Source organism: Rhinoderma darwinii, chromosome 2 (genome assembly GCF_050947455.1).
Source record: "Rhinoderma darwinii isolate aRhiDar2 chromosome 2, aRhiDar2.hap1, whole genome shotgun sequence".
Classification (NCBI taxonomy): Eukaryota; Metazoa; Chordata; class Amphibia; order Anura; family Rhinodermatidae; genus Rhinoderma; species Rhinoderma darwinii.
This window is the reverse complement of record NC_134688.1, coordinates 222010156-222035422: the sequence shown is the minus strand read 5'-3', so window position 1 is coordinate 222035422 and position 25267 is coordinate 222010156. Positions and strand designations below refer to the sequence as shown.

At 42.7% G+C, this 25267-nt stretch overlaps 2 protein-coding genes across 7 annotated transcripts in view; one reads left to right on the top strand and one right to left on the bottom strand.

Annotated features, from left to right (window-relative positions):
- Positions 1-1365: 1365 nt before the first annotated feature.
- Positions 1366-25191, bottom strand: TAF1D (TATA-box binding protein associated factor, RNA polymerase I subunit D). Of its 4 annotated transcripts, none has more exons than XM_075852894.1 (6): positions 24941-25191; positions 19858-20050; positions 18868-19243; positions 16086-16261; positions 12821-12866; positions 1366-1667 (listed from the first exon to the last, which is right to left on the bottom strand). In XM_075852894.1, the coding sequence occupies exons 2-6, from the start codon at positions 20016-20018 to the stop codon at positions 1548-1550; spliced, it is 879 nt and encodes a 292-aa protein (XP_075709009.1). In that variant the 5' UTR covers positions 20019-20050; positions 24941-25191; the 3' UTR covers positions 1366-1547. The 4 variants fall into 4 exon arrangements, with proteins under 4 accessions (XP_075709009.1, XP_075709010.1, XP_075709008.1 ...); XM_075852895.1 differs by having other exon boundaries at positions 25019-25191; XM_075852893.1 differs by having other exon boundaries at positions 24949-25190.
- The window catches only part of C2H11orf54 (chromosome 2 C11orf54 homolog), a 38101-nt gene continuing 37363 nt past the window's right edge, over positions 24530-25267 (top strand). Inside the window, exon 1 of one of the 3 annotated variants that reach the window (XM_075852891.1) lies at positions 24530-24659. The gene's annotated coding sequence lies outside the window, so the exon portion shown is untranslated. Of the gene's footprint in view, positions 24674-25163 lie in introns of those variants that run through there. The other 2 variants (XM_075852892.1, XM_075852890.1) reach the window with 2 other exon arrangements.

The window sequence follows — 25267 nt, the reverse complement described above, 5'->3', positions numbered from 1 at the left end:
ACCTACAGGTAATGGGAATTTCCGTTAACCTCCATAACACCACGGACAGGAGAATTTCACCACCTCCCTACGGACAGGAAACATGGAAAGCCCTCTCCCCATCACCTTCTAAAGTTACTGTCATAGACATGGTTTAGGATGCACGTGGAAGGAATTATAACTAATCAACGTGTATCATATTTGGTGGGATGGGAAAACCCCTGTGCTATTGTGGGGGTTATTGGAAAATCCATTTACTGGTGAGTGTAATTTTCATCTTTTCCGAACACATCTACAACGGCACTGACAGCAGGAATACCAGAGAAAACAATTAGGGTGGGACAACAGCTGACAAGAGTTTACAGCCAAAAGATATGTTCTAATTGGATAACACAATTTGTAATGTCTGAAAAATGTTGACGGACGGAGACACCTCTGCTATGATCTTGGCAATGATTCTTGGAGCTACAGAGAGGTCAAATGGAAGAGCCTGGAATTTAAAATCAGACTTTTGTTGATGAGGACTACAATTCTCAAGAACCTGAGAAGTCTTTGTCGATTAAGACATGCTAATAAGCGTCCTGAAGATCCAGGTTCACCATGAAGCTGTCTCGGTTCAGAAACTGTATGGTAGAATTGATGGTCTCAATCTTGAATTTTTTGCATTTTATGTACCGATTATTCTGAGTTCTTAACTTGCTAAATGGCTCTGAAGGACCCATCTGCCTCTATTACTAGAAAAATGGGGGGGGAGGGGGCGGCCGTGTACCGTGTTGGGAAGCGAATACTTAAATCAGAACCTGCATTTCCTGACCATGATCGGAGCCTAATAGATAATCTGGTAGCATTGGAGAGGGCAGCTGATCTAGCGGTAAGTCTGACTAAATCTGCAGAAGGATCATACAGAAAGTTAGCACTGAAACCAAAGACAGGATCTTGCCCTATAGCCATATGCTTAGAGCTCTGGCCACACAAGTAGCCGCAATTCAAGGCTTGACCATAGCCGTAGCGGTCTCCGAGGAGCTGTCCTGCTATGGGACCTTTTTCAAACATGGGTGCGTGATGTGCGAAAAACGCCGAAAAATAGGACGTGTCGTGAGTTTTACGCAGCGGACTCACGCTGTGCAAGAATCACGGACAGTCTGCCCTGCCCCATAGAAAACGAATGAGCACAAGATTTTGGACCCAAAATTACATTGTGTTAAAAAGCGGACATTCACTACTTAATATAACCTTTATAGCTGTAAGCTCAGTTTTCTGATAGTGCCCCAAATGCCCACATAGTTAAAATGGTGCGATCATGTAAACTTTTCTTTTCCATAATTCAATAGCGTATAAAAAGTCAATGAACTCTGTAATTTATATTGATCAATAAAAATGCCTCTTTCTCCATTTATAAGATTCATTTTTAATGGGGTCCGTTGGTGAGAATTTGGATCTACCCGCCAGCATAAACAGAGCCTAAAGCCATTTTAAAGCAGTTTTTTATCCATTTATTTAAAAAAATACAAATATATTTAAAACAGGCTGGCCAAACGTTATTTAATTAATTTTTTTGACTGTCCTAATCAAGTTTTATCACTTGCTGCTGATCTTTTTTTCCCCTTCGCTTTTTTTTCCTTCGTTTTTTTTTCCTGCCAATTTTTCTTGCTGGGCACTTGGCAGTTTAAAATAAAGGTACTGTTCTCCTGCAAAAAAAAAAAAAAAAGAGAAAAGAAAAGAAAAAGAAAAGAATTTCAGTAAACACGACAGAGCCGCAAAGCAAGAAAACACTTGGGGAACTACAGCTATTCAAGTGCTATATTTAGTTACGTCTAATGGTCCATCGTAGGGAAAGTAAAGTGACATCTGATCTAGGAGTTCCTACCGAAGTTCAAACATTGCAGCGGATGTAGTTCAGATTAATGACATGAGTTAGGATTGTTTCTTTAAAGAGGACCTCTCACTAGGTAATATAAATTGAATTGGTTAATTTACCGGAATAGCGCCGTCTTTTTTTTTCCCCCTAAAGCTCCATTCCAGAGACACGGCCCGCTGTTGTGTTGACTCCCTATGTGCTAATTTGCTGTACTTAGCCAACAGGACGTGAACTTCCCTCAAACTGCTTTGTGCTGATTAGTTAGCTTTAGAGGTAGGGAAGCTAGCTCCACCCCATTGGCTAACTACTTCAAAATTCGTATAAAGCGAGCCAACACAACAGTGGGCCATATCTCTGGTGGAACGAGCAGGGGGGGGGGGTGGACCATAAAGAAGAAAAGAAAACCGTATTGGAATCAGGGAGGCAGCGCTATTCAGGTCAGTTAACCAGTTCAACTTATATTACCTAGTGACAAGTCCTCTTTAAAACCAATTAAATTTCTTAGAACACAGATCCAAGTATGGCATTTATGACAATTAATGACTTTGCTCTGGATTTCCGACTACTTCATAGTGGATAAAATCCGCTCCATGGATCTTAAAAAGGGGTTGTCTCATGAAGACAGACCCTTTTTGAATGAAAGTTGCAGAAACGTTCAGTTAAAAGGTCATATAAAAAGGGGCCAAGCCTTCTAAAACACATGATTGTCAAGTAAAAAGATCACAGACAAGGAGACCGCTGATCCAGGTGACAATCACAATAGAAGCTATAACTGAATTAATAAAATATATTTGACCAGGATGACCATTACATATTACCTCAAAAAAACTAAGTGATCCCTAGTAACACCCTACCTAATTATTAGAGCACCAGCTGCGAAAGGGGTGACCCCGGTCTCTAACCTGGCCCTAGAAGCCTCTGTAAGGGGGGATTTACACGACCGTGTGCGTATTGCGCACGCAAAAAACGCGGCATTTTGCGTGCGCAAAAGGCACTTAACAGCTCCGTGTGTCATGATCATATGGTGCCCGGCTGCGTGCTTTTCACGCAGCCGCCATCTTTATGACACTCCGTTTGGATGTTTGTAAACAGAAAAGCACGTGGTGCTTTTCTGTTTACATTCATTATTTTACTGCTGTTGCGCGAATAACGCGTGTCCCACGGAAGTGCTTCCATGTGGCGCGCGTGATTTTCACGCACCCATTGACTTTAATGGGTGCGTGATGCGCGAAAAACGCCAAAATATAGGACCTGTCGTGAGTTTTACGCAGCGGACTCACGCTGCGCAAAAATCACTGACAATCTGCACTGCCCCATAGACTTGCATAGGTCCGTGCCACACGCGTGAAAAACATGCGGGTTGCACGGACGTATTACACGTTCGTGTAAATCCGCCCTAAGTCCTACGTTTTTAAAGAGCCAAATAATGGGCCTAGGGTGATCAAAGGAAGAGGAGAGATGGGTTACAACAAGAGATGAGCAAATTGATGCATTACCGCAATGAGGCCAGGTGCTAGCGACACCGCCACGTTTGTGCAGATCTGGTTCCAACACTAGGCGCTTATCCCCCTCCACGTCTTCTTCAATGGACATTTTCCCGTCCCCAACAGCAACAGAGCATGGGCTATTTTGAGCTCAGGCAGTGGCAGCTCATCAGGGATGCGTGTCGCCTGCTCAGGCGCTTCGAAGAGTCCACCAGGTTTGTGTGTAAAAACAGCAGCATCAACTAGGTCACCCCCGATATATTTATATTGGAGCAAACGCTTAGGGTATGTTCACACACAGTGTTTTCAGGCGTATTTCGGGGCGTTTATGCCTCGAAAAACGCCTGAAAAAACGGAAGCTGAACACTTACAAACATCTGCCCATTGAAATCAATCTTTTTACGCCGCGGTTTTAAAAAACGGAGCGTAAAAAGACGCTCCGTAAAAAGTAGTAGCAGGTCACTTCTTGAGGCGTTTTCTGGAGCGGAATTTCCATTGAACAGTATGAAAAACGCCGCAAAAGAAGCCTCAAAAGAAGCTCCAAAAACGCCTGAAAATCAGAGGCTGTTTTCTCTGAAAACAGCTCCGTATTTTCAGACGATTTTTGTTAAGCGTGTGAACATACCCTTACACCGATGCAACACGGGATGGAGGAAGAAAAAGCAGCTGTCGCTAGTACTACCCTTACATCTCCTGACTTGTCCATCATGTTTCAGGCCCCATGCACATGACCTTAAAAAAAACTGCAATACGGTCCGCAATTACGGACCCGTCCACTTCTATTGGCCGCGGACCCCTATCCGTATTGCTACAGAACGGTGTCTTTGCCGTAGAACTGTGCCGGGAATTATGGAGCATGTCCTCCTTTTTGATTTTTACGGGCCATGCTCCCATACTTTGTATCGAAACACGGCACGAAAATTCGGCCAGCTGCTGCTGGGAACACTCCAATGTAACAAACTTGAAACTACTCCCCAAAAAAAAAAAAAAAAATTTTTTTTTTAAAGGCTTTTGTAAAAAAAAGTCATTGCTTCCTCACTTTCCAGAAAGCTCAGAATTTTTGGACTGCTTTTTCATTTTAAAAAGCATAAACAAAATCTGACAAGTTGGTGTGTTTTTAAACAGGCTGTTTGTTACCACCGGCTACCATCCGTTTACCCATATATATTGCTATCACTTTGACATTACTAATGCGGTCTTGGCGCTAAAGAATTTACGGGTTGGATACAGTCCTAGTAAACCTGAGTGTGTCATACACAAATTTTCAGGACAATCGGGGCACTTTCAATTTGTGACGTATTAATTCAGACCAAGTAGAATCTGACGGCCAGTTCGATAGATAACCAAGCATATGCATAGACTCAAAACCACACAGACCAGAAATGAAAGGATATATTTTTTTATTTCAATATTTTATTTAATTCATTTAGTTTTTTTTTTACATAAAACTCTTATTTTTATTTTGGCTGACATTTTTTATTGCATCTGTGTATGTATCTCTTCACGACACATACACAGTTGCAATACGGCAGCTACAGGGCATAGGGAAATAGTCAGGAGCCTTTATCCTACGCTTCTGCCGTTTATGGCGACCAGCATAGAAGCTGGTTTGTTTTTGCTTCGGTGCATGCCAAGATCCGTAACTTTTTCATTTTTACGTCGATTTAGCCATGTGTGCAGCTTTTTTTTTTGGTGGGAGGGAATTTTGTACAGCGTTCAACCAGCGGTTTAATGACTGTGTTAAAGAGGCTCTGTCACCAGATTTTGCAGCCCCTATCTGCTATTGCAGCAGATCGGTGCTGCAATGTAGATTACAGTAACGTTTTTATTTTTAAAAAATTAGCATTTTTGGCCAAGTTATGACCATTTTTGTAGTTATGCAAATGAGGCTTGCAAAAGTCCAAGTGGGTGTGTTTAAAAGTAAAAGTCCAAGTGGGCGTGTATTATGTGCGTACATCGGGGCGTTTTTACTACTTTTACTAGCTGGGCGTTCTGACGAGAAGTATCATCCACTTCTCTTCAGAACGCCCAGCTTCTGCCAGATCACGCTGTGACGTCACTCACAGGTCCTGCATCGTGTCAGACGAGCAACGACACATCGGCACCAGAGGCTTCAGTTGATTCTGCAGCAGCATCGGCGTTAGCAGGTAAGTCGATGTAGCTACTTACCTGCAAACGCTGATGCTGCTGCAGAATCAACTGTAGCCTCTGGTGCCGATGTGGCCGACAAGATGCAGGACCTGTGAGTGACGTCACAGATCTCCACTGCCAGAAGCTGGGCGTTCTGAAGAGAAGTGGATGATACTTCTATACACAACGCCCAGCTAGTAAAAGTAGTAAAAACGCCCCAATGTACGCACATAATACACGCCCACTTGGACTTTTACTTTAAACACGCCCACTTGGACTTTTGCAAGCCTCATTTGCATAACTACAAAAATGGTCATAACGTGGCCAAAAATGCTCGTTTTTTAAAAATAAAAACGTTACTGTAATCTACATTGCAGCGCCTATCTGCTGCAATAGCAGATAGGGGTTGCAAAATCTGGTGACAGAGCCTCTTTAACTATATTGCTCGGATTGTTACAATCGCGGCAATGCCATATATTTTTATTTATTTTCTTTGCCGTGCATGTACGGGATTATGGGCCAAGGCGTTAAATAACATTGGATGTACAAAGATATATACACTATATGGAAAAAACCTTTGGAGCACACCCCTTAATCATTGAATTCCATGCAGTCTGCCTTTACAAATATAGACCACGTAAAGTTACAGAGCGGGGACACGAGAGCTGAGTCGCATAGTGCATAAAGGTCAACAATGCTGTACTGATTCAATAACTGCAGAGTTCCAAACCTCCTCTGGCATTAGGCTGGGTTCACACGACAGGGTCCCGCCCGAGCCAGAGTGTCGGCTGGTAAAATCGGCCATTTTGCCCGGCCGGTTTGCATAAAGTTTTGCATCCGTTCCGGGCCGGGCAGATCTGGACAGTGACATCAGCGGCAACTCCTGAAGGGGAATCCCCATATGTTCGGGGATTCCGCTTCAGGAGTTTCCCCTGATGTCACTGCCCAGATATTGACAGAGACATCAAGCGCTCTGTCCAGGAGCGGAATCCCCGAAAACACGGGGATTCCGCTCCTTCAAGGAGCTAAAGTAGGGCTAGCACATAGCAGAGTGGGGAGATACCTCCCTGCTCTGCTATAGTGGCGTCGCTACAGTAGTAGCAGCAGCAGCAGCTGCTAGCGGCGCCATGGAAGGTGTCGCCGGGCCAGGGCGCTTTTAAAGCAAGCAGGGGAAGGGAGCCAGCGCAGTGCTCCCTTCCACCTGCTGTACACCCCGGCCCTGCCACGCAGTGTACAGCCATTCGTCCGAATGGCATAAACTCCTCCTCCTCACATGCACTCTGCGCTGTGAGGAGGAGGAGATAGAGCGCAAGCGATGGAAAACCCGGCCATCACTCGGGACACATTCCGGTGATGGCCGTGTATTACCCGGCCCCATAGACTTCTATGGGAGCCGGGTGGCCGGGTACCCGGCCGAAAATAGAGCATGTCCCATTTTTTGACGGCCGGTTTTCCCGGCCGTCAAAAAATCGGTCGTGTGAATAGCCCCATTAGGGGTCTATTATTCCTAATGCAGCCGGGTGCCGGCCGACTTATGAACGGCCGGCACCCAGCCGGGAAACCCTGTCGTGTGAATGAGGCCTTAACCTATGCACAAACTGCTTCATGGCAAGGGTTTTCATGGCCGAGCAGCTGTATGCAAGCCTTACGTCACAAAACACGAAGAACTTAACTGGCCCGCAGAGAGCCCTGACCTCAACCCCATCAAAGATCTTTGGGATGACCTGGAACAGAGTTTGAGCCAGGCCCGCTCATCCAACTTCAGTTTCTAATCTCACAAATGCTCTTCTTGATGAATGTACAAAAAATTCCCAGTCATTTTAAAATCTCATAGAGTCTTTCCATAAGAGTGGTAGCCGATTTAGGCAAAAGGGGACCAAATCCATATTAAGGCCTATGGCATGTTATAAAAGCTCCTGTAGGTGTAATGTGTAGGTGTCCCAATACTTTTGTCCATATAGTGAATATTGGATGGCTCTCGTTCTCGAGTTGGAAGTCTTTTTTTAGACTTCATTCCTAAATATGCGTGCAATTGTGCTAACTTCATAGCGGATTTTTTTGCGTTTTTCATTATCTGTATAGATTTGTTTATACCCAGCTCTCTTCTCCCTTTGATTAGGTCCCATTCACATCGCGTTTGTGATATCCGCCGGGCGTATACGTTTTTAAACACGAAAAAATTATTGAAAAGTATAGCTAGGCGTATACATCGACCAAAATAGCATCCGTTTGGTCTATGTTGGTCATGGTTTACGTTGGGATACTGTTGCTTTGAAAGTACTGAAAAGTGTAGTCTGCTACGCTATTCTGTACTTAAAAAAAAAACAGTATACGCACCGTAACTTTTTTTAGCATGGATCCCAATGGACGATGTATGCAAACGTAATGCTATACGTTTGTATCCACTTACATACAGTAAATCTATCCATTCTTTATCAGTGTTCACTTTAAAAAACAACGTATACTTTTTTTTAGGTAAAAAACAGACAGAAACTTATACCAACGTATGACTGTATGCTAAACGAACACGATATAAAAAACAAACGTAAAACAGAAAATGGTAAGTTTTCAAAAGGTCCACGTTTTAAAAAAAAAAAAAAAAAAAAAAAACGTATACGCCCGACGGATAGTACAAACGCGATGTGAATGGGGCCTTCCTCTAGACTAGAATCTAGGGCTTAATAGGGGCTACTAGGGACAATAGAAGTCTCTGTGTGGAGAAACCGCGATTGCGCAGATTCCCATCTTCAGTGCACAGGGCGAGCATACGCAGAGAAGACTGTCTCTCTGCCCTGCATTCACTACATTTCCCACAAGCAAGAACTAATAAAAAAAGAAAACACACAATGTGAGGATCGTCAGACAGCACCGGTAATTCTCCCTACATGATCCAACGTGCTTGTGGGAATGTAGTTTCTCATATAGAATCTGCGGTCACGTGGACGCTTATCAAGAATGCCCAGTTAACTTAAACATAAGTTTCTGAGGGCATGATTCTATGTAATCTATACTTATGAGGATACATGTGGTTCTGGAAAAATGGCAAGTTATGGGATAACCCCTTTAGGGCTCGTCCACACGCTGCGGAATTGCCGAATTTTTTCCGGCCGGAATTTCAACTGAAAATATGCAGCATAATACAGTAGCAGCATAGTGGGTGAGATTCAACAAATCTCATCCAAAAGCTGCCTAAAAATTCTGAGCAGAAATTGGCCTGCGGTGCGTATTTTTTGGACTGAAGCATGTCAATTCCTGCTGCGGAAAGTAGACAGAATTGCTGCGTTTTTCAGAGGAGATGTCTCCATCTCCTAACATAGTGAGAAACGCCGCAAAATACACACCATTTTCTGCTGTAAAAGCCGCAGGAAATGGTGTGTTTTTGCCGCAGCGGAATGTCTGCGTTTTTCAATGGAGTTGCTGCAGAAATTCCGTTGTGTGTGGACAAGCCCATAATCTATAGCAAAATAAAGAAGGGATATGCATTGCCTAAAGAACAGTGACTGGAGGAAATATGGACTAGCCCTGTGGAAGGAAGCAAACGTCTTCCAATTACGTTAATGAGAGCCAGTACCAAGGTTGTCACTGCAAGTCTTCACATTTAGGCTAGAATCACACAGGCGTTGCGCATCTCTGACGTGAAAAACTGCAGCACTAAAGCCGGCCTGCTAGCAGGCCTGCCTCCTGGGATGGGTCTGGTCCAGGAGACTGCTGCTCTAGCCTGTGATTGGCTGCAGTGGCGGTCACAGGGGATGAAGCGTCATCCCAGGAAGATGAAAGAGGTTTCATTTTTGTTTTGTTTTACGAGTTCCGTTTTTTGCGGCGGGATCACTGCGAAACTGCCGCAAAAAACGGAACTGCTATTTGATGCAGGATTTACATCCCCATTGAATAGGGGGAAATCCCACAACATATAAGCAGCGTTTACGTAAAGACAATTGACAGGCTGCGAAATTAATTTCCGCACCGCAGGTAAATTTCTGAGTGGTATTTCCGCTCAGTATTTCCGCAGCGTATGGATGAGATTTGTTTTACGTGTGAACTGGCCCTCAAAAGAACTGGGGGCTGCCATTTTTTTGTATTTTATCTGTGTACGTGAATCTTCACGACACATACACAGATGAAATATGGCAGCTACAGGCCATACGAACGGCTCCCGTTCACATGTCCTGCGCTTCTGCCGTCTAGCTCTATACTGCGCATGCGCAGTTCAGAGCGACCAGTATAGAAGCTGGTTCATAGGGGGAAAGCCTGCCGCACATCAGGTAAGGTGTGGGAGTGTGAGTGTGTGTTTTTTTTACATGTTTGTGGCAGGGGTGTGTGTGTGTGTGTGTGTGTGTGTGTGTGTGTGTGTGTGTGTGTGTGTGTGTGTGTGTGTGTGTGTGTGTGTGTGTGTCTCTCTGCATGTGTGGGGGAGGTTTATGGGGGGGGGGGGCTCCATGATGCGCCAGCTTTATTAATAACTATTAATATTTCTGCTGCATCTCCAGTTCCGTTTCAGTTCATTGAACTGTAGTTTATTTTGCGGTGCAGGGGGGGAGACAGAAGTCTGCTGAAGGTGAGTAGAAGTGTTCTTACTTTTCATATTACTAACTTTATTTTTTTGTTTTTCAGGTTCCGCTGGACCTATTGGACTACGTGATCATGATCTACGTTTTTTTTAAATAAATCAAATGGTGAAAAAGGGTTTTCTGGGGGAGTTTTTATTTCAATAAAAAAAATATTTTCTTATGTCTGTTCTTTTTAATACTTTATTAGCGCCTTAGTAAATGGCAGTTGTCTGTTTGACGCCGTCCATTACTAAGGCGGGGCTTAGTATTAGCCTGTAAAAAGGCTAGCAGTAACCCTCCCATTATTACCCGGGTACCCACCGCCACCAGGGGTATCGGGAAGAGCTGGGTACAATCCAGTACCCGACCATCTGTAGTGATGGCAGGGAACCGGAGCGGCCGCAGGCTGGGAAGGGCCAAAAACCGTGGCCCTTTCCACCCTGGTAATGCTAGGCTGTGGCTGCTTTATTGTATCAGGCTGGTTATGAAAAATGAGGTCAGAAGAAATGTATTCAGCACACCTTAGTAGTATCCAACATAGATTTTATTTCTTTAGGTATATGCCAGAGGCTACAAGTGCAACGTTAACATTTCGGTCGAGAGACCTTCATCGGGCACTGAGCCATACTGGGGACTGATTCAGTCTTGCTTATGGCGCTGCTTAAATCGTATATGGCGGCTTACCGCTCTATAGGGCGCTAGGGGTTATGAAAAATGGGGGGGGGGGCCCCACAGTTTTTTAAAAAAAATCATTAAGTAATTGACGAAAACGGTCGTTTTCATAACCAGCCAGATACAACGTAGCAGCAGCAGGCTAGCATTACCAAGGTGGGAAGGGCCATGGCTTTTTGGCCCTTCCCAGCCTCCTAGTAACAGCCTGCGGCCGCCCCGGTACCCGACCATCACTATAGATGGTCGAGGACCGGATTATACCCGGCTCTTTCCGATACCTTTTTGTTGGCTAGCACTAAACCCTGCCTTAGTAATGGAAGTCGTCACACAGACAACTCCCATTACTAAGGTGCTAATAAAGTATTAAAAAACAGAGACATAACTCCCTGTTCACACAGATTTTTGGCGCGGAAACGTCGGAATCAGCGCCATAAAGCCAGACTCCTCTTTTTTAACAAAAAGCGCGTTGTATATACCAACAGCGCGCTTTACTATTGACGTAAATGGGAAGCTTAATCAAGCGGTTTTTTTTGCAGAAAAAATGCACAAAAAAAACGCTGAAAATACATGCCGTGTGAAACTGATAAGTCCTTCACCACATGATCTTCCCTCTTGAATTTCATCAATCTTAGCCTTTTGTCCTCTTCTTTAGCTTCTGCCAGCTACATTGCACAATCTCTTCAAAAATGGGAGCTGGGGCAATGCTTAACAGTTTGAAGACACCTTTTCTTGGCTTGTAGCCAAAAATGGTCTCACTCCCACATTTACAGCAGCTGTGAGTCAGATTACTTTGGCCCGATTCACCTTGCTGTAATTCTTGGAAGTGCTCCCTCTGGTGGCAAACAGGAAAACATGTAAATGTATTATTTAATTTTTAATACTTTACACTTTGTGGAAGAAAAATTTAACATTATTTTTAAAAAATACACCAAAAAGACTAAAATAAATAGAATAAAAATAAGTAACTTGCTTACATTTTTTTTAATTCGCGACACATTCCCTTTAAGTCTTGCTTTGAATTAACTGTAACAGTTTACGTTAGACTGCAGCAATGAAAACTAGCTGATAATCAAGTTTAGCAAAAATTATGTTTCAATAAATCTCGCCTTGGTGAAACACCACATCTGTATTGGCACTGGGCACTATGCCACATTTGAATACAAAAAAAAACATATGTCAGGAGAAGTGTGAGGGGTGACTATGACCAACATAGCTTTGGTATTGTCTGTTAAGGAGGGGGAGGGATTGTATTTATCAATATATGAAGATTTCTAGTTATCTCTAGCTAGAGCATTGGCATTCCAACAAGACAAGCCGCAAATGCCTAAAAAGGTGGTAGCCCTACCACTTGGACCCCAACCTATGAGAACTGTGGACACCATGGTCTCAATTTCCGTAGATATTCCATAAAGGTCTATGGTCGGTAAACCCTGCGGATTTCCATGCGGCAAATCCGCAGTGTAATACAGTACTAGCAATGTTAATGAAAACTCAAGAAATCTTATCTACACGTTGCAGATTTTTTCTGCACATAAATTGACCTGTGGTGCGTATTTTAAAATCTGCAGCGTGTCAATTTATCTTGCGTTTCCACTTGCGAATTGTATCGGACTAGATTTTTTTTAAAAACCACAACAAATCCGCAGCATAAAAACTATTTCCGTATCAAAATGTAAAAACCGCACTAATAAGTGCAGATTTTACCAGTGGAATTACCTATGGTTTTAATGCGGATTTTCTGCTCGAAAACTTCACAACGTGCAGCCTAAGGCCCCATGCACACGAACATGCTCTTGCGGCCACAATTCCCCCGAAAATCCACAGGAGAATTGCGGCCCCATTCATTCCTATGGGGCCATGCACTGGACCGTGGTTTCCGCGGTCCGTGCATGGCCCAGGAGCCTGGACCGCAGAAAGAACGGACAGGTCTTATTACGGCCGTGTTCTGCGGTTCAGGCTCATAGCAAATAATGGTATGTGCACGACCCACGATTTGTGGACACTCCGCTCCCGGCCGTGCACATGGCTACGGTCGTGTGCATGAGCATGAACTTTAACTGCTGAAGTAGTAGGAATACAGTCACGGTGGGACATATTTCTTTATTAAATGAGATTGTGTAACAAATCATCTTTAAAAAAAGGACACTCACCACAACTTTTACTTCTTCCTCAGCTTCCTCTTCATTTAGGTTCTCTCTAGAATTAAAGCAAATATGTTAAAATAAACTCATACTTGTTTGATAAAGTAGATGACTTACATGTCAGGTACAGGCATTTATAAGATGAATGAGAGTAGTTAGGATAGTGGGCTGTACAGCCCCTTCCCCTCCGTGAACCAGAGAAGTGGGGTGCTGTAAGCTACTTGCTCAGTCCTCTAAAACTGATAGGTAGTACTTCTAGAGAGACTCCCTTCCATATGTAATAGATATTAAAGGCTATGTACACCTTTGACATCGTTTTTTTTTTTTTTTCTTTGTTCAAATTAAATTGTGCAGTGTGTTTGGTGCAACTTCCCAAATACATTTTATTAAAAATTATTTTTTACTTTGAGATACAGCTGCTTTGTATTCTGTATACAAAGCAGCTGTATCATTCACTAAGATATGAATCCGAGAGGTCAGCGGGACTGACAGGTTCAGTGAAAGTAGGTCCCGTGTGTGTATGACACATAGGATCCACCTGTAATCGATCACATCTAAGTTATGAGATGTGATCGGTAAGAGCTCGATCCTGCATGTCAGAGACACGCGGGACTCACTGTCACTGAACCGGTCACATAGATACAGATTTCAGCGTTAGATGCAGCAGCTCTGTATACAGGATACAAAGCAGCGGTATCTCAAAGTAAAAAGATTTTTTAATAACATTTATTTTCTAAGTTTCACCAATCACACTGATGCACAATATTTATTTTATTTTTTAAAAACCACAACAACTATGTCAAAGGCGTACATAGCTTTTAACTAAATACGTTTTATGGACAGATTTTATATTGTATACTGGTTTCCATGCTTTAAAACATATCTCTTTAGCAAAAATATCTAGCGGACTATTCATACGAATATAATTAATAGTTCATTAACCACTTCCCAACATTTGATGTATCCATACGTCATAGCCGGATAGGGGGAAGTATGGAACGGGCTGATGGAGTGAACCCGCTCCATACGATGCGGGTGTTGGCTGTATGTTACAGCCGGCACTTCACAGGAACGAGCGGGATCGCGGTCAAGCGCGATCCCGCTTGTTTAACCCGTTAAATGCCGCGGTCAATAGCGACCGCGGCAGTTAAATGGTTAGAAACTGGGGGGGGGGTGACCCCCTCTAGCAGCTCATCACCCCCCCAGAATGCAATCGCGCTGTGGCGATGGTTGCTATGGCAGCCTGGGGGCCTAAAGAAGGCCACCCAGGTCTGCCATCTTTGTGCTTCTATTAAGCCCTGCCTCAGGGTAATCGCAACAAATTCCCCCATGAGAAAGAACCAACAACAACACCCCATTATATGCTCGTCTCCAGGTGTTACCTGATGTCAGCATTTTAATTAAGAATTATAATTATGTACTTGAAATGTTCTTATGGTCTGCTATTGGCTGAATAAGAAATATTGTCACATTGCCCCTGATTGGTTAACCTCAAGCCTACACCCCTTTTGAATGATTTTTATAATTGAGTTTGGCAATAAACCTCCAGAGGAGTATTTTGAGCATACCAGCAGCGTCTGTGTGTTATTTCTCCTCTCTCGATATATATCGTTATGAAATCTCCTGATTAGGAAGCTGGATAAAGTTCCTGGTGGGAGTGTCTGTTGGAGCACTTGTCTAAATTTTAGTCTAATATATTTTGAGCCATTGATTTCCACGACAGTATTGACCCGCAGAATAACGTTAACATGTTGTTTTAATTCAACAGTGAATTCTGTAAAAACTAAAGCGCAAAAAACAATGGAGGAATCGCTGTTTTTTTCATTTTCTAACCCACAAATAATTTTGGTCCCCCGTTTCCTAGTACATTATATGGCACAATAAATGGCGCTACTTAAATAGTTATGACTTTTGGAAGGTGGGGAGGAAAAAACGAAAATGAAAATCTGAAAGTTGTTTACGACGGGAAGGGGTTAAACAAACATTCAAGTTGCTGAGATCTACCGGCTAAACTAGAGAACAAGTCACTAAAGAACTTCAGTAGCCAAGGACATCCAGGAGATAATTTCTTCTAGATCTCACATACAGGTTGTCACCCAGCAGAGAGAGACAGCGACATCTGGAAACCACAAGTGCTTACAAAACACGTGTGTCCAGGTAAGAAATCTTCGGGCAACCATTATTGGATATTTCATAAGAAAACTGTAAATTTTTTGTTGTAAATAATCTTTAAAGGGGTATGCCAGCAATTAGAAATGGATATATATGCATTTACAGACAACAGCCCATTATCAAATTCAGATTTCCTAATTGAATTTTTTTGTGGCCTCCAAAAGTAGATGACCACCAGCATCCACATGTTGTGCGTATTCTTTCTGCCTACAGCTCCCTCTGGAAAACCCATAAGGAAACACTATGTTAAGCGAAAGTGGAGTCAACGAGCGCTACTGAAAGATTCGGCCACTGTAATAAATTCAGAATGCTACAGACAAGGAGACTTCTGGGAAGAAGGGCTCCTGGATAAAATTAAACATTTGTGGATTAGGGAGGAAAGTACATTTACAAATACATTACACACATTAAAAATTGCATAGTATACTTACCTGTGCAATCTTGCTTCTGTTCTCCGCTCTGGCTGCTTCTTCCTTCTGGTCACTTGAGCGCTGACGTCACCTTTTCTGCCGCCTCCACTGTCGTGTCGTATCCCGATCACATGGTCTCACACCAGAGAGACCTCGGATGGTATACGACACGTCACTTGTCACGTGGTGTAGATCGGCTTCTTCTGCTTCACATGCAGTAACACGCATACGCTGTCACTGCTGTTCTCGCGGTCCCTGCTGTTCTCGAGATAACAGCAGGGGCCGCGCATGCGCGTTACAACAGAACAAGCCGATATACACCACGTCACAAGTGACGTGTCGTGTACCCGGCAAGAATTCAAGATCAACAACGCGGCAGAACCGGAGCAGAGAGAGACGTCAACAATCAAGTTCCCTACGGCAGGATCTGGAAACGGGGCCACTTTGGAAAACGTAAGTATATTACAAATATATTTATTTTTTTAACTTAAATGATTTAATGGTGTTATTTAAAATATTATGTTATCTCGGACAACCCCTTTAATAAAAATAAAATACTAAAAATTGTTGCTGGCTATTAATTGGGGTAAATGCAACAGTACATCATAAATGATATATTTGGTGCAAGAAGATCCAGAGGTTATATTTATAGATCAGCATACTTATGAAATGATATGAGGAATGCGGCTTACCCTGGCTCAGAAATGGGAGATAAAGGTCCATCTTCATCTAAATATGAATATTTCCTCATTTGAAAGTTTTCATTTTCCATCTCTTCATCCATTTCCATTTCCTTGAGCGAAGATTTCAAGGTACGTTCATATTTAAGATTTTTTATATGGTTCAGAAAGCCACCCAAAACATATTGCTGCATAAAACAAATGACCATATGATCAACTAGTAACTTTAGGAGACAAAATAGTACAGGTTTAGCCTAAGAACATTGAAACAAAGGCTACCAATTTATGATGACCAAATTACAATACAGTTAGTTGTATCATTAAAATATGTATTGTGTTTCAGGTGACGTTTGAGAATAAGGTGTCATATGTGTGTACATGAGGAATAACACTATTTCTGGCCATTATATAACTTGTATTCTGCATTCTCAAATTCTTTATTTTCTCTGAGCTAGTGGGCAGAGCCTAACCACTATCATATATTCTATACACTGAACAAAGGAGAATCCTGCTCTCATATCTCGATCTATCACATATATAGAAGCTGCATGGAAAAGATTACAAAGCAGTAATGAGCAGTGTAGCTGTGAATCCAGCACTAGGGTGAGAGATAACACTTAGGCCCCATGCACACGACGTGCCCGTAATTACGACCCACAATTACGAGCACGGCCGGTCGAGGACAGCCGGACATTTTTACGGGCCGTACTCCCATTATAAAGTATGGGAGCACGGTCCGTAAAATAAAAAAATACTACATGTTCTATTTTTTTCACCAAGTTTATATGGCACGGACAACTTCCCGTAAATATATATTTTTTCCCACTGACTTAAAGAGGCTGTCACCAGATTCTCAAATCCCTATCTCCTATTGCATGTGATCGGCGCTGCAATGTAGATAACAGTAACGTTTTGTTTTTTTTAAAAACGTTCATTTTTGGCCAAGTTATGAGCTATTTTATATATATGCAAATGAGGTTTGAAATCTTTGAGATATCTAGCAAGGGAAACGAATTCTCACGAGATTACGGAGGTAAACGAGATTTCGTTTCCCTTGCTGGAAATCTCACAGAAAAGTCAGAAGTGTCAGGATTCTGAATACACATGACGTCCAGGCTGGATTTCATGTCTATTCATTATCAGGAAACTTGATTAACGTTAATCTCTGTGTATGTGGCTGCACATCGCTGCTGTGTAAATCAATGGAGATGTGTATGATGCTGACTGGTCACTGATTGGTCAGCGTCATACACGTAAACACGCCCAGTTAAAAACACAATACACGCCCAGTTGGACATAACGAAAAAAAAACGCCCAGTTGTCCATTTCAAAGCTCATTTGCATATATATAAAATAGCTCATAACTTGGCCAAAACTGAACGTTTTTAAAAAAAACAAAACATTACTGTTATCTACATTGCAGCGCCGATCACATGCAATAGGAGATAGGGATTTGGGAATCTGGTGACAGAGCCTCTTTAAGAGCATTTTCTAGAACACAATCTCACGATAACAATTTCAACCACACTTATCAACATTGCGCGTCCCACGTGATTTATATGCATTTTGCATGGGTGTCAGGTGCTCATACCTTAATACATTGATATCACACAGCTGCCCCAATTATTGAGAGCTCCAGTTTCTGGGACTTCCAGTAATTCATATTTTGGAACGTGGAAGATTGATGCATCTCTGAACAAAAGCTTAAAGGGTCTGTCAGCAATTTTGAGCCTGTGAAATGCTTAGGCCAGGTTGACTTAAAGAGGCTCTGTCACCACGTTATAAGTGGCCTATATTGTATATAATGTGATCGGTGCTGTAATGTAGATTACAGCAGTGTTTTTTTTTTTTAGAAAAACGATCATTTTTGACTGAGTTATGACCAATATTAGCTTTATGCTAATGAGTTTCTCAATGGACAACTGGGCGTGTTTTACTATATGACCAAGTGGACGTTGTACAGGGGAGTGTATGACGCTGACCAATCAGCATCATACACTTCTCTCCATTCATTTATACAGCACATAGCGATATAGCTATGTGCAGTCACATAAACACACTATAACGCTACTCATGTGTAATGACAATGAATATACATTACCTCCAGCCAGGACGTGATGTGTATTCAGAATCCTGACCACTTCTGTAGCGTCTCTGAGTTACAGCACAGCAGGCGTAGTCTCACGAGATTACGCTGTAAACTGTTATTCACAGCGAGATCTCGCTGTGCTGTGCTGTAAATGCTGAAGTGCGTTTGGTCCGGGAAACGCTTCCGACATATGGTCCGTATTTTACGGACCGAACATGCTCGTGTGAACGCGGCCTTACTGCAGAGAGCTGAGATCACTTTAGCATCAGGGAATGCCCAAATGGCACTTGCGACAGCGGTGCATGCTGGATTAAAACTTCTCTCTCTTGATGCTACTGAAACACTACACAAAGGTATGTTTTTAAACTACTTTCCGGGCTCTTATATAGTGCGGTCAGAAATTTTGCAGGATCAAAACTGCTGACAAACCCCTTAAAAGTGTTGTCCCACCGGAAAAAAAAAACAACTTTCCACATAGAAGGACATAAGAGGAGGGACTGAAGCACTGGTGAAATCGGCACGACCATGTACGACATGATTGCTCGTTCATTTAACAGATAACAGCTGATTGCCACGGGTCAGGGAAGCAGCATTCAGCTTCAATCTGAGAAAGTGCTGTTCATTTTTAGACAACGGATTTCATTTCCATTTTTTGCAATATTTATTTGACTTAAAAATAAACAGTGTGTGGAGCCAGTGCTTTACCTCATTTGAAAAATACAGCGTAAATGGTAGACACTTGTAAGGCGTAAAGGGAAATTTTATTTCTCGATCAATCGGTCGCCGCCTTCTCTCTGCTAAAGTAATGAAATGTTGTGGCTTGCTTTTGGTAACTCTCCGTGGCCATTTTCTTCTGACTAAGAACCTATTCCTTTTCTTTTTTCTTTGTCTCTTGCCTTTGCGAAAGGGATTTTTTAAATACTCTTGGATTTCTTGGTTCAATGTGAAATTTCTTGGTGCAATATCAAAATCTGACGAGTCATCAGAAGTCAAATTCAGGGCAGATAAAGAACTTGATGTCTCTCCATCTCTTAGCTTTCTTCTAGTCCTTGTGGGTGCACTAACCGTAGCCTGGAACAAACTATTTACAAGAAATTATTTTTTCTATTAGCAGATGAGAGGTTTTGAAAAACTTGGGTTTCAAATGTACAATAATGTAAAATGATGGCAATGTCTATTAAAGATACACAAGCTGGAAGGCTAGGAATGCGGAGGAATGTGAGTGGACCTGCCTATGAGGACATATATGGCAATGGCGATGATTGACAGGAAAGAGGTATGACTGAAGTAAAGTCAACAGATGTACTGACCAATGCAACAGGCCACAAAAATTCATGCTGTTTAGATTAAATGCGATCCGTCACTACCATGGACAGGGACAGAGAACGGTGGTATGTACCAGAACTGGTAAGATTATTAGAAGTCTATAGAACCCTTTTCTTAAAGTCTGGTGAACCCCATTTAAGGCTATATTTACAGAAATCGTTTTAGTCACTAAAATGTTGTTTTTTTGCGGTGTTTACAAAAATCAAAGGAGAAACCACATTGAAAACTGCAACAAAGGTAACACAAAAACAGGACTGACTAATCAATGTGATAGTGTCCTACTGTGTTTGTGAAAGGTTCTACTAAAAGCATTTCCAGTTAGTAACACAACTATTCAGTGGAAGAGAAAAAGGGATCAGAAGGTCCTACCCGTCTTCATCATCACTGGAGCTGGATGTTTGAATTGTGATGGTGTTCTCCCTTTCCACTCTATGTCCTGGATCACTGATGAGCTCCTGGCTGTGGGGGAATTCTACACTGCTTCCAGGTGGGCTACGGTTCAGCTCACACTCAATATCAGCACGATCCATTTGCAGGCTTACAGAGGAGTCTATCTATCATCCTAGTCAAAGAACAAAATAAAAAGGATTTAAAAAGAAATATAAATTCTGTGTTAATGCTCTCATATCTACAGTAGGACAGATGTATCCCCCTCTTGCCCTACACTGGCAATCAACAGTGATACATGTATGATATAAAAAAAAGTGGTGCCACACAAAAACGGAAAGTGGTCCCCAAATATGTAGCTTATTGATAGTGGCCCCTATGCTGAGACTCTACCCCCCCCCCCACCTTTACTTAACAGATGTGACAGATGGGACCCAGAGCCCTTTGTGACAAATTTAAATTGATTTGGAGTTAGGCCCCAGGCACAGCCACCCGCATTTACAATACTGCATACATATTTACATCAGATACAGTGCATATATAATATCATCGTCATACTTAATAGTGCAGGCTGTAGTACATAAAATAGTGCCCAACCATAGTACCAATTTCCAATAATGCCAGAAAGGGTATGTTCACACGCAGAAACAAAAACGGCTGTAAAATACGGAGATGTTTTCAAGGGAAAACAGCCTCTGAGTTTCAGCCGTTTAACCAGTTAGTGACCGGCCCATAGTGTTTCTACGTCGGTCACTAACGGGCCTTATTCCGATGCCATAGACTTTTTACGTCGCGGCATCGGAATAAGTAAACAGAGCAGGGAGCTGTCAAATCTCCCTGCTCTCAGCTGCCGGGTGAGATCAATATTAGCATCGATCTCACCCGTTTAACCCCTCAGATGCGGTGCACAATAGCGTGCACCGCATCTGAGTGGTTTTGGAGAGAGGGAGGGAGATCCCTCTCTCCCCCACCGACACCCGGCGATACGATCGCCGAGTGTCTGTGTCTCCAATGGCAGCCGGGGGCCTAATAAAGGCCCCCAGGTCTGCCAGTAATGAATGCCTGCTAGATCATGCCTCTGGCATGACCTAGCAGATGCCTGTCCGTTTTAAACGGACAGGCAGTAATACACTGCAATACAAAAGTATTGCAGTGTATTATAATAGCGATCGCAGAATCGCATATTATAGTCCCCTAGTGGGACTAGTAAAAAAGTGAAAAAAAAGTTTAATAAAGTTAATTTAAAAAAATAATGTGAAAAAAAAATTAAAAACCCAGCTTTTCCCCCTTACAAAATTCTTTACTATTAAAAAAACAAAATAAAAGTAAAAAAGTTACACATATTTGGTATCGCCGCGTCCGTAACGACCCTGACTATAAATCTATTACGTTATTTAACCCACACGGTGAACGCCGTAAAAAATGTAATAAAAAAACTATGGAAAAATTGCTGTTTTCTGTGAATCCTGACTTAAAAAAAATGTGATAAAAAGTGATCAAAAAGTTGCATCTACTCCAAAATGGTACCAATAAAAACTCCAAGTCTTCCCGCAAAAAAAAAAATCCTCACACAACTGCATCGGCGGAACAATAAAAACGTTACGGCTCTTCAAACATGGAGACACAAAAACAAATAATTTTGAAAAAAAGCGTTTTTACTGTGTAAAAGTGGTAAAACATACGAAAACTATACAAATTTGGTATCGTGGCAATCGGAACAACCCACTGAATAAAGTTATTGTGTTATTTATATCACACGGTAAACGGCGTAGATTTAAGACGCGAAAAAGAGTGGCGAAATTTCAGGGTTTTTTTCTATTTCCCCCCAAATAAAAGTTAATCAATAAATAAGATGTCCCCCAAAATGGTGCTATTAAAAAATACAACTTGTCCCGCAAAAAACAAGACCTTATACAGCTATGTCGACGCAAAAATAAAAAAGTTATAGCTCTTGGAATGCGACGATGGAAAAACGTAAATTATGGCTTGGTCATTAAGGTCTAAAATAGGCTGGTCATTAAGGGGTTAAGCATCAAACGTTCTTTGATGTATTTCTTTGCGGCCGTTTTTGGAGCTGTTTTTCTATTGACACAGTGAAAAACGGCTCAAAAAGTGACATACACTTTTTACGCGCCATTTTTTCAACGCCCACATAAAAAGATGCCCCGTCGGAATGGAACGCAGTGTTTCCAATTGAAATCAATGGGCAGACGTTTGGAGGCGTTCAGCTTCCGTTTTTCGTGGGGCGTTTACGGCCCGAAAAACAGCTGAAAATAAGCGGTATGAACATACCCTCACAGTGTAATTTTATGCAGATCTGTGACCATACACTGCTTCCCTTTTTACGGACAGCATAGTACGTGGACAGGTCTCGTTTACTATTAGTGAATACTAGCTAGCAGCACGCTGAATTTATGAGGGCCACTCCCCCGGCCCCCCTCACCAGTGATTTATGGCAGCTGTGTATACAGAAGCCAACAATCACTGGTTAGAGGGAAGGGAGGAGATTCTTTAATATCTATCAGCCAAACAGACCAATGGGCAGATTTACTAATGATGTATAAGATTTTGACAGCGTAAACAGACCAGTCAGTCCAAAGAAGCGCCAAACTTATCAAAGTGGTGCACGCTTTATGATAATTTTGGAGAATCTTGCTAGACACTTGGCTTAGTTTACCAGTTTTTGTTTTTTTTTGCTTTGTCACATTTTCAGTCACCGTCTCCTTTGAGTGACTAGTGAGGTACAAAAATCTGTTCTTTTTGGAGCATTTGGCTCATAAATAGGTTTAAAACATAATGTGACATAACGCTCCACAATTACACAGGGTCTAGGCGCAATCACAAAAATAAATCTTCCCCAAAAAATGTTTGGGCTAATAATAGACCGGGCCTGTCCCACCATAATATGCAGCCCATAAACAAGTCAGCAGTGTATGGTGACAGTATCGCTTTAAGCTATGTAAATTAAGATTATATTCTGAACATTTTGAAAGGCCCTATGAGATATGACATATGTTTTGTAAGGGATCTGGATGGCCCATAAGCATTACTTTTACTTTAAAGACTAGTGTAAAAGATTCTTAAAACTATTTGAAAACCTGAGGTAACAGAATTACAGCTCATTCCTACACTTCTTCCTCCCACCGACTACGAGTAACGTGTGAGCAGCCAATCACACACGACTTCCACTTGTGGACCAAACTGTATTGGGAGATCAGCACAAGAGAATATGTCCTAGAAGTCTCATCTGTGAAGTGCAGCCATATTATAGAACGCAACACGCCAACGTAATGATATGTCCTAGATCTGCTCCTCTGTAAACCCTGCAATTAGGACAGGAAGGCAGAATTGGGATGAGCTGCAGATGAGAACGCTGCACCCGTCCTGTGCCTCTGGCAAGCCCCACACATTTCTTCAGACTGTTGGTGCAATTGGTCGCTGTCCAACAAAATTAGGTCATGCTTTAGTAAACGGGGGGCCCTTCTAGGCTGTAATTATTCAGAAGTGCATCCTCCCTTTTCACATAACACATTGCAGCAGATTTAGGCTGGGTTCACACTGTGCGTTTTTGTTGCATTTTTAACATGTTTTTTTTATTTTGGTAGATAAACGCTTATGTCTCGAGTTCATCAAACAAAACAAAAAATGCATTATTAGGGTTTACTCGGACAGTGCGGTTGAGGTGCGAATCTTGACAACCGGACAGAAAATAAACAGACATGATCTTACAGCAAATTGCCGCAGTTTAACGAGCCTCACCTGTGCTAGCTGGAAAACCGCAATAGTTTTTGCGGTGTAGTTTACGGCCACGCGGCATGAACCGGACCGTCTGAAGTCACGACCATTCACGGTTTAAAGGGCCAAACATTATATTAAAGGGGTTCTCTACGATCGGACGTCCGATGACCTATCCACCAGATAGGTCATCAGTATATCACCAGTGCAGGTCTGATACCCAGACCCCACACCGATTAGCTGCTCCGACTGCCTAGGTTTTCAACGGTATGCAGCAGCTGGAGCCGGAAGCAGATGGCTCCCACCACTGCATAGCGGCCGTTCTGCGCCTATTCACTTGACCGCTATTCCGTGACCAGAGCCAACTGCTTCTGGTAGTATCATCCGATGCCTGGAGGCAGCTGAGGGGTGCAGGGTCAGGGTGTCGGACCCCCAGTGATCACATACAGTGGATAGGTCATCAGTTGCCTGATTGTGGAAAACCCCGGCCCTGTTTACACTGAGTTTTTTTACACGTGCAGAAACCGCGCCAAAAAACATCCAAAAATGCCTCCCATTGATTTCAATGGGAGGCAGACACATTTTTTTTACTGCGAGCGGTACAAAAACGCTTGCGGTAAAAAGAAGCGTCATGCCCTATTTCCGTTTACGCCCCTATCCTCCCAGAGAAAGCGTATTTCGCTGAGTTTTTGCCCATGGCACTGAATGGGCGCAAGTGGAAAACGCGGAAAACCGCATGCAGGCAGATCAAAATCTGCCTCAACATTCCAAACGGAATTTTGAGGCAGAATTTTCCTCCTGCAAAAAACTCTGAACTGAAGACATCCCTGTCCTATGCTCGGTTAGGGCATAAAGACATAATAGAGGGGGTGCCCCGCTGGGGACCTCCTTCTAGGAGCCAGAACAGAGACCAGCAGCTTCCATTCCGACAGACTCATGTGGTTCCAGTGGCCACTGCAGGGGAAACGTCTGGTCAAAGACGGATTATCCCAGCAAAATCAGCTTTGCGCTGGGAGCAGGACCTCTGATGACACAACCCTGCACCACAGGTGACTATGTTGAGGTAAAGTAGGTGTGGCTTTATTGTGACTGAAGTTTTTACCTCACGTCAGTACACTGGAGATGGGGGAATATTGGCGCGCTGTTTGTACATTGCACCACCATTAATGAATCTCCCTCAAGAGCCTCAATATTACAAGAAAAAATACATTATAATGTAGCAGGGTAAATAAACAGTAGACATGATGAGGTAAACACCTGGCACAGTGGAGACTATTGTCACATCATATGCACGAACTGCCCAACTAAATAAGTGTGAAGTCTGGCTTACATACTGACCAAGAGTTCTACTGACTGCCGCAGGGTTATGACGAATGACGGATAAGGCAGACTACAAGACCCATATTACCGAGCAAATGCACTTAAGTCCAGACCGCATACACGTCCCCTAATAATTTGTCGGCTTCACCAACATGGCTGTATTTAATCTGTGAAAAGACTTCGGAAATATGGCGCTCGGGCACGTACAAAAGTGCAGCCTAACTGCATCCTAGTGCGGGACCTGCTGATGTCGGCCACATGACCATGAGTGGGCGTGGCTCAGGAGCGTCCTGCAAAGCGATCCAGGAGCTGATAATCAGGACTTTACATATGGAGG

Bases quoted from the DNA above. Each gene is read 5' to 3' on its own strand.
- TAF1D (XM_075852894.1), bottom strand. From the start codon at position 20,018: ATGGATCGTGCTGATATTGAGTGTGAGCTGAACCGTAGCCCACCTGGA. The intron at 19,244-19,857 runs GTAGGACCTTCT...TCTTGTAAATAG, and splicing joins TCCAGTGATGATGAAGACGG to TTTGTTCCAGGCTACGGTTA. The intron at 1,668-12,820 runs GTGAGTGTCCTT...TTTTTTTTGCAG, and splicing joins AGGAAGAAGTAAAAGTTGTG to GAGAACAGTACCTTTATTTT.